Source organism: Malania oleifera, chromosome 1 (genome assembly GCF_029873635.1).
Source record: "Malania oleifera isolate guangnan ecotype guangnan chromosome 1, ASM2987363v1, whole genome shotgun sequence".
In the NCBI taxonomy this organism is placed as follows: domain Eukaryota; kingdom Viridiplantae; phylum Streptophyta; class Magnoliopsida; order Santalales; family Ximeniaceae; genus Malania; species Malania oleifera.
The window spans coordinates 104,945,518-104,955,041 of NC_080417.1; the positions used below are offsets into that span (position 1 = coordinate 104,945,518).

General features: G+C 37.3%; 1 protein-coding gene across 1 annotated transcript; it reads right to left on the reverse strand.

Annotated features, from left to right (window-relative positions):
* Nucleotides 1-338: 338 nt before the first annotated feature.
* Nucleotides 339-9,074, reverse strand: LOC131154389 (granule-bound starch synthase 2, chloroplastic/amyloplastic). Its single transcript, XM_058107121.1, has 8 exons — nucleotides 8,214-9,074; nucleotides 6,858-7,386; nucleotides 5,208-5,272; nucleotides 4,680-4,757; nucleotides 4,463-4,573; nucleotides 4,004-4,048; nucleotides 2,846-3,019; nucleotides 339-1,760 (listed from the first exon to the last, which is right to left on the reverse strand). The coding sequence occupies exons 1-8, from the start codon at nucleotides 8,589-8,591 to the stop codon at nucleotides 804-806; spliced, it is 2,337 nt and encodes a 778-aa protein (XP_057963104.1). The 5' UTR covers nucleotides 8,592-9,074; the 3' UTR covers nucleotides 339-803.
* Between the last annotated feature and the right edge of the window lie 450 nt (nucleotides 9,075-9,524).

A 9,524-nucleotide genomic window follows, 5' to 3' on the forward strand; every position in this document is an offset into this window, starting at 1 on the left:
AAAAGGTTATCACAAGTGATTTTGAAATTATATGAAGAAATAAACTTATAGTAATATTTTATTTAGCCATTCATGTCTAAATTATCAATATTTGTATAATAAATAATTTTTAAATGATTTATAAATTTCATTTGCATTAGCTGAATATGTTTAATGTACATTATGTTTGATACACATACTATTTTATGCTCACTTCATACAAAACATAAATGTATTTAATTTGTAATATATTAGTCTTAAAACTTACATTATTATGTTTGTTAATCATTTCTAAAGTTTCACAAATAATTTCGTGCTTTACTACTAGTTTTTGTTATTTTTTTCAATTGAAATCCAAATTGACATCAAAATCAAAATTTCCGTCGAAATTTCTATACTTTTGGAGCTTCGAAATTTGAGTCAAAATTGAAATTTAAGACCTTGCTTAGAAACATGTATGCAGTTAAAAACCACACAAAATTGCTTAAAGAGGGAGATTGCAAGCCCAGCTGCAGAAATGCGCACCTACATCCATTCTCTGGTCAGCAACACGGATAAATGCTACAGTTCCATTTGGGTTAAATTTAGCCTGAAATGTACTATGAAGGAGAGACTCAAGCTGCCCAAATAATCCTTCCAGGTTGTAATTGACACAATCTGGCCTTCTTGATTAGGCAGAAGTTCTTTCGACTCCAAAGGACTCCAGTTTTGTTTCTTGATACTTGGGCACCAGAGTCGAAGCACGCCTGAACCCGTGTATTATGTATGGCTACCCACCTACAGGTTGCAAAAAGTCTAAATTTTACAGGCTGATTACCAAAGCCTCACCATTGATACTTGGCCGCAACAAGGACTTCCTCGTATTTCTGAGCTGCTTTGTCCCAACTGAGGTCTTGCATCATCCCACGTCTTTGAAGTCCTTCCCAGCTTCTCTTGTACTCCCGGTAAGTCAATAAGCAGTTTCCCAATGCATGTATCAGCCTACCAGCCTCTGCTCTATCAAATGTCCACCCAAATCCTGACTCATTATAAGGGTTGAAAGGCTGCACAGTATCTCTCAGTCCACCGACAGCATGAACAACAGGTATGGTTCCATAGCTCATAGCATATAGCTGATTTAGTCCACAAGGCTCAAATCTTGATGGCATGAGCAGAATATCCACACCAGCAGTTATCCGGTGAGCTGTTTTTACAGAAAAACCAACCCATCCCCTGATTTTGTCATGGTGCTGTTTCTCAAACTGCCTGAGCATCTGTTCCAGGTCATTTCTCCCAGTTCCTAGCATGACCAGCTGCACATCTTGACCCATCAACCATGGAACTGCCTCTGCTATCAGATCAACACCTTTTTGGTGATCCAGCCTCCCAATAAAACCAATCAAAGGGACATCCTCACGGATGGGTAAACCAAGCTCCTTCTGTAAAGCAGCTTTGCACTGGAGCTTGCCGATTTGAAGTGTCTCTGGAGAGTAGTTGGTGTAACCATCCGATGCCAGGTGAACATCCAGCTCCGGGTTCCACTCTTTTGTGTCAATACCATTCACAATTCCCTTCAGTTTCCAATCATTCTCATTTATAATCCCATGGAGACCCCAACCACCTTCTGAAGTTTTTAGCTCCCAAGCATATCCATGACTAACAGTAACCACACGATCCGCTGTCTTTAGACCAGCAGCAAAGATATTGAAGTGCTCACCTCCAACAGGATCGTACAGTTTGAAAAGATTCATATAGTGCTCTGGCAGATCAGTATGAGAGAAATCATCTGGTGGGCCACGACCCTGGAAGCAACATATGAAGTAAATAAAAAACTGGAAATTTTTTCATCAATGATTATGTTAGGAAACTAGTACAGGAAACTAACAGATAGCTAGATATTGTAAGAACTTGAGAACCAGCCAGAACAATCAAGATGTCCTATATAATTGGTCCTGGCTCCATTTTCTTTCTTTCTCTGATTAGATGGGATGGATGCATTAAAATGCAGTGAAAGAATCAATAGAATGACTCAAATTCCACGGCATGGGCAGAGTTGGTCTCGATCAGTAATTATAAAACAGACTCAACAGGATACTGAATTCCCAGCTGTTGGTTAATCATAATTATTGAAATGGTAACTTACTACTTGTGTTCTGAGACTTTCTGAAAGAAGATGCTGTACCTCTGGTTCAAAAGAACAATAATGATGATTCTCAGTTCATCCATCACAAGAACAATTATGGGGCTACTATTTATATATATAGCATGATTGCAAGAATTACTTTTGGTCCAGCATCAAACGCAAGTATTGCTCAAGAGTTGAGACCTGATGGTTAGTCAAATATTTGAAATATCCACAAACAATAAAATAATGAGAAAAGGAGGATGAGGTGTCCAAAACTACATCTTTTGGATTGGCATGTCCATTATGAGAAATCTCAATTCTCATGTAATTTTTGGTATGCAGGCTTCCTTATTGCTCATTAAGATACATCATACAAGCAAATTGGTAGAGAATCACCATAAAATTATTCAGAGTAAAACGATGCATTTTCCTTTATAATATGAGGTTGTGAATGCAAGCTAATGTTTACCAAAACATGCCAGATTTTCTTTTCACTCAAGGCATAAATAGAATCATATGGGTTTGTTAGAGATTGACAGTAAAGAAAAGCTATTAATGGCCAAAGTTGTCTGTGCACAGACTAATGCAAGCTGTTTGTTATTCAATCAGGTTTTTCAGCTCAGAAAGGTAAAGAAAGAGATTTCTCATTTAGCCAGAGGTTAAAATGTTCGCTTGAAAAAGGTAATGCCAACTTCTTGGCATAGAATCACAAATTAAAATTTAGAACTGTACAAAACAAGTTACAGAGACCATGGGACAAACCTGGTGGGCTATGTTATGAATAACAAGGATAGACCTTGTATATTTCATCAAACCATTGTCACGATAATATGCCTTCAAATACACTGGCAGCAATGCAGTATGCCAATCATTTGCAATGAATACCAGATTTCCATCTCCATAGCAGACACCACCGCATGGGACATGCCAGGGAACCTGAAAATCGTCAGCTTCCCTACTTTAAATGACACTCGGGCAGATGTGAAAACCAATTAATAATCTCAATAAAACTAATTCAACTATTTCCAAGACTCAATCATTCAAACAAGTATTACACACCCCCCCCCCCCCCGGGCCCCTTCCCCCATCCCAATAAATAGACAAATAAATAAATTATAAACTAAGCTGTCCTTTTTTGTTTAGCATTACAATTACTTGCTTCAATCCCCTTCTCAGATAATCTCCCATTTTATCTACATTTCTTGTTATTTACCATTAGTTCTGTGTAAAATTCTTACGAGGTAGAGCGAGGACCTTTTATGACTTGAGGACCATAAAGATGGTCTCCAACAATAGCCATAAAATTGATGCCCACTAACGCCTATTATGGTATTAAGCCTGTGTTTGCTGTAGCAATGGTATTGTCCGGAACGCAATTCAAGTGGAACAACACCCCAATTGCTATGTTAGAAGCCAAAACCTTGCCTTGGTGTTTGTGCCTCCAGATTTTCAACTGCGGGATTTTGTTTGTTTGACCACCACAAATACAGGCTCCCAAAAAGAATCCCAAACTGGCCTCAAGCACAAGCAGGTGCTCCAGATGTTGCTCTCCAAAAGATGGAGGAGGTGGTAACCAATACCACCTGATGAGGCCGGTCCACTAAGGGAAATATAAATGAGCCAATAAATACATTTATTAGAAGAGATCACACAAAATCATCTGACTATTCAGTATCATATTAAGTTACTACAAAAAAAGCTACTGTTTAGTTGTATGTATTCAAGCATGTGGGTGGCAAAGCTAATCATTCTACATGTCTACCACTTGGTGCCAATGGAACCATTATAAAAACTAATGCTTAAGATTTACTGCAAGGTTTACATTTAAGGTTCTCCAGGATTTACATAACAATAACATGCTCTTACTCAATTACTTGTGTGTGTGTGCCTACACTTTTTAAGGTGTTCCTAAAAGTGTACCTCGACAGCTGCCTTGCAAAATAAAACCATGCGCTTTAAAATATCCTGCATCAATGAAAACCAAAGACATGAAACTATGAATACTTACACATGGAAAATGAAGGACAATAATTCACACCCAAAAGAAGAAGAAAACAAAAAAGATGACAATGACAATTAATCATGAAAGAAGGTAGTAATTGCCCTTCAAATAACAAAGCATGAGGCACGTCTGCAATAACTAACAAAGCCAGATGATTACAGCCATTTAATCACAACATTTGAGATGCTAAGATAAATAATACAATAATACATGAAAGATGTATGAGCATTGGCCAATGCTATTGTATAATGAAACATTTAAATAAATAAAAATATTATAATATGGCAGTATTTAATAAATTTAAGAAATTGTTAATTACAGACAATAATCCATTAGTTAGCCAATTCCAAGCACAAGTGTAAGGAGTGATATCTTACCAATCGGTTCCCTCCATATATATTATTCTCCATATGCCGAAAAAGATGACTCTCAATAAAAACAAAATCCACCCCATCAATGTAGGCTTGAAAATAAGATACTTCTACACTCTACAAATTTAGAAATTATTACACAGTTACGATGTATAGAATATTTACTCTTTTATATAATGAAATTAAATACAAGTTATAGCTAAATGCTGCAGCATATTGGTACCTGTCCATCTACTATATAATATTTCCGAACTCCCGCGTCTTGGGGTTCAGCATAGTTGCCATAGCGAGGCGCCACAACCTAACAGGTTTAAAAGCAAAGGAAAGAAAATAAAATTTTAAGCCTTTTAACAAAAGCCAAGAGGCCCAAGAAACTCAAGGAAGCGTTAAATATGTGATTTAGCCAAGCTCATATAAGACAATATAATTTGAATGCAAACCATTTAAAAGATCCTGATTCTCAAGATTCCCTGTATTTTAACAAACAAAAACAAAAAGAAAATGCACTGACAATTTAAACACTCATGGAATGATATGATAAAAATAGACATCACCAAATTTGTTAACATTAGTATAAAAACCTGAACTCAGATTAGTTAAGCTCAAGCCTGCAATTACAAAATTTTGGGTCCAACTAGCACATTTGACGTCTTTGTACAAACAAAAAGTTCGAGAAAAGAAAATTTTCACCTTCCTTCACTGTGAACTCCCAGGTTTAGTAAATTGTATGAAAAGAAGAATAAAAAATTACCATAACCCTATGTCCACGCCGAGCCAAAGCCTTCGGCAGAGCACCAGCAACATCTCCAAGCCCACCTGCAGGAAGTTGAGAACTCATTGATAAATTAGTTCTTGGATTGCATACAAAAGGATTGAAACAGCCACAACCCCCAACCTCCCCCCCACAAAAAAAAAACCAAATTTTTTTTCTTTCTCTTAATATAAAATATATAGGTCTTAAGCCATTGCAATAATTTTTTGCAGGAAGTAGGAGCCATATTTTGGTCATTCGCACTGCTATTTATATAATCTCCTGCACACATCATATGTGCCAAATATCAGCGTGATATTTTATTATTAATTTTATTACTATTATTATTATTTTTTAAAAAACTCTAATTTGGAGAGAGAGATATGAATTGGACACCTCTTGATCTGTAATCACTGTCATCATGTTGACATCAACATGCATAATGGTAATTGGGAGAAAACATAATCCAAACATGGGCTAGGCAAAATATGAGTCTAAATTCTAAAAATATAAACCCAGATAGAACAGTAAAACCAAATGGCAAAAATGGATTCGAACCAGCCACAAGTACAACAATAAAAATCAACAAAATCGTAAGTCCCACTAGGTCGGGTCGGCTTACTTCCGCCATTCCAAAGATGCCAGGGCAATATCGTCAAAAGTTGAACTGCCATTAGATCCTCACTCACTATTTCAATCCAAGTAATTCTAGGTCTACATTTCCCCTTTTATAATTGCCAGAACAAACTAAATCAACACCCATTGCAGAGATATTTGGTCTATGTTGCAAGGGCACAAACCATCTTACCAACCTTCCTTTATCTTATTAGCTACAAGTGCTCCACCTCACTTATCACGGATGTGTTGATTCCCTTATCTTTTAGAGATACACCACTTATCCCTCTTAGCATTCTCATTTTCACAATCTCATGTTCCTTGTTTGAATATGTAATCAACCCCTAGTAGTTGGGATAAGACCAAGTTATATGCGAGCATGCATGCTTGCATGAAGGATTGTGAATCTCTAAACACATATTCTTACATGATTCTCCATGGGTAGGTGGACTGGCCATTTCAAGGTCGCATATCACCAACCAGTATCTGTTCTGTTTTTTATTTTTGTTATTGTATTCAGGCAGGGAAGGGAGGGATGGGATTAAGCAAGTCAGCACCAATTGTTCTCAAAAAAGCAGTTGATTCTAGTCCATTCCAAATTATTTTATTTCCAAAAAGGGTGGGGATGATGAAATTTATTAATCCAACTTGATAAATGGAGTTCACAAAACCAGTTGTACATAGTTTGCAGCTTCTTACTTCTAGCAACTCATCCATCTCTAGGAACAACCCCCCCCCCCCCCTGGCAAAAAAAAAAACAAAAATGACCTTCAACGATATCTTAATTTAAATGAACTGTGCACAAAATATTCATTAACAAATATATACATTTATTTTATGTGACATGAATATGAAAAAAATGCAACACCAGTGCATAAAGCTCCCACTTCATATTAAATGTTCGGGAGAAGTAACATATAAATATCATTAAAAAATAGTATTTATATTTATTTAATGGATTACTGGCACACATAATAAAGGAAGGCATACTTCCTGCAAATGGCACTACTATCTACAATCACAGGTTCAAAATACCTGTTTTAGACCAAGGAGCACATTCTGCAGCTACCAATATCACGTTCATGACATTAGTCCCTGCCAAAGGAGGAGGTTTTACATCTTCCTCCATAAGAACATTTGCCACACCATTTACCTCCTGTAAGCTTGATTCTTCCAGATCTTCAACCTTTTCATCATCTATGCTGGAAGTTTTAAAGGATTTCGAAATAAATGATGGCAATTCCTCTGACCAAGCGCTCTCTGAATCGGGGTCTTTCAATTGTTTGGAGGAATTTACATCCGTAGAAGCCTCTGTAACAATTAAGTTTTCCACTGGTTCCTTCTCAACTTCACCAAATCCCCTACTAATAGCTGACGTTAAGGTCTTTGGAAACTCATCCACAGTTGAATGATTATAGCTGCTAGAGAGAATGCCACCATTACAGTCTTCATCAGTCTTGTCACTACCAAAAGATTTTCCCCTTTCATCAAAAGAAATTTCATTGTCTTCTGGGTTAACGATACAATCTTTTATGGATGAAACAAGTTTCCTTCTTTCAGCAATCTGTGAGAGATGCAGAAGTAGAATGAGAACACTCAATTAGTCGATTTTAATTCTTGCATATAATAGAGTGGATGAAAAAACTATAGTCTGTGAGAAGAGAAGATTTGATTGCCTATTGCAACAACAATAACAAAACCAAGCCTTATACCCACTAGGTGGGGTCGGTTATATGAATCATTTTCCGCCAATTTATGTGATCATGAACCATTTCTTTTGATAGATTCAAGAATATTAAATCCTTACTCACTATCTCCTCTCAAGTTATTTTAGGTCTATTCCCTTCTACTGCCCCCCACAATAATTAAATCAATCTTCCTCACAGATGCACTATGTGGCCTACGTTGCAAGTGTTCATACCATCTGAGTCGTCACTCCCTTACCTTATCTTCTATAGGAGTTACATGTAACTTACCACGAATATGTTCATTTGTTAATTTATCTTATCTAGTCCTCCCCCATCCCTTTTAAAATTTTACATTTTGCTGCCTTTCAATCCCCAGCCGTTAATCTACAACAAATCAGCCGCAACAGGATGTACATTTCATAGATTCAAAGTCTTAGCAAACATTCATTATCAGTTATCTCTACTAAAGTCTCATAACTTTAGGTGTTAAAACTTGCAGTAGGTCATGGATCGGAGAAAAAGCTACCCACTTCTACAAAAAAATCTTGCTTATGCATAACTTCCATTTAGAATCTTATTCTCCTCATTTTACAAATAAAACTGGCTTGGAAGCCACTGTAGTCATATACGTTCAAAAGAAAAAAAAGAAGAAGCAAAAGAACCCAAAAAGAAACCAATAAAATTAGTAACAAAGAACGAATACCTGTTGAAGTAGGTTCTTTTGCTTTGCTAGAACCTTCTTGCTCTTTTCTATTGTGGCCTGCAGCGCATCCTCCGATTCTTCGCCCTCCTCGCCCTGAACCGAGCTCTTGCCAGTTGCTCTCGGACTGTCAACCCTCAGTAGCTGCCGTCTGCTGCATCCATTCCCCAGTCGCACGCCGCATAGAGCGAATCTATCACAACTTTCTTCCATAGCTTTTATATTCCCAAATGTAATAGCATTAAAACCGGCATAATTGAGAGATTTTCTAGGCCGGTGCGCGAAGAACCTGAACGTGGGCCGAAGATTTCCGGTATGGAGAAGAGCATAATTCTCCACGGTCGCCTCTATACCATATGGAACAGAACCTATGGACGCCATTAACTCAGTTCGACCCTTGTGCCTCCAGGAACCAACGAGATTTTACAAAACTAGGATGGCTCAGTCGAAAAATTGCAGCCGAGCCACTCGGGGGAACTGGGAGAAAAACGAAACCCAATTGAAGATAATGCGATCGGAGAAGACCCAGATGAAGAATGATGCGAAGAGCGAGATGCAGAAGGCGGAAGGAGAAGGAGAAGGGGGAGAGAGTTGTTGAGAGAAGTCGGAGGCAGAGTGATCAACAAACGGTGGACAAATGATGAACAGGGATTTTTTGATCTCTCTCTGTTGGGGTTTGAGGAGAAGGGTCCCACCGAAGGAGAAATCATAGAGGGAGGTGTGCGGTGTGGATTCGCTGAGAAATGAGAATTGAAAACGCAGGCACGCCTAAGCCTAAAACCAGAAGGTTGCGGGGGATGTCGTTTTTATCGGTGGGGGGTTTTTGAGAGTGAGAAGTCTCTAGCGATCGTAGCTGACCTGACCACAAATAATTCCTGGACAGCGTGGAGTTTTGGCAGGGGTCAGAGCCCATACTGCGAGCCACGTGGCACCTATTTAGTTTTTTTTTTCTTTTTTTTTAAACCTCTAAAATATAAAGGGACTTTTGGAAATTTTTTTTTATAATTCCCCGTGGTTCGTAATAAGGGGTGAACATTCGGTCGGTTCGGTTAATTCGATTAATTAATCAAATTAATAGAAAAATTTTGGTTAAAAAAATCTGATTAACCGAACCGATTGAAATTTCACATTTAACCGAACTCAAAAAGGACCAAACCGAATTTTGGTTAACTGATTTAATATTTTAATATAAAATATAAATAATTTATATAAAATTTTAATATATATAATATATAAAATAAATAAATGTAATTTTAGTATAATTATTTATTATTAAATTATACTACCGGTTAATTCGGTTAACCGAATTAATCG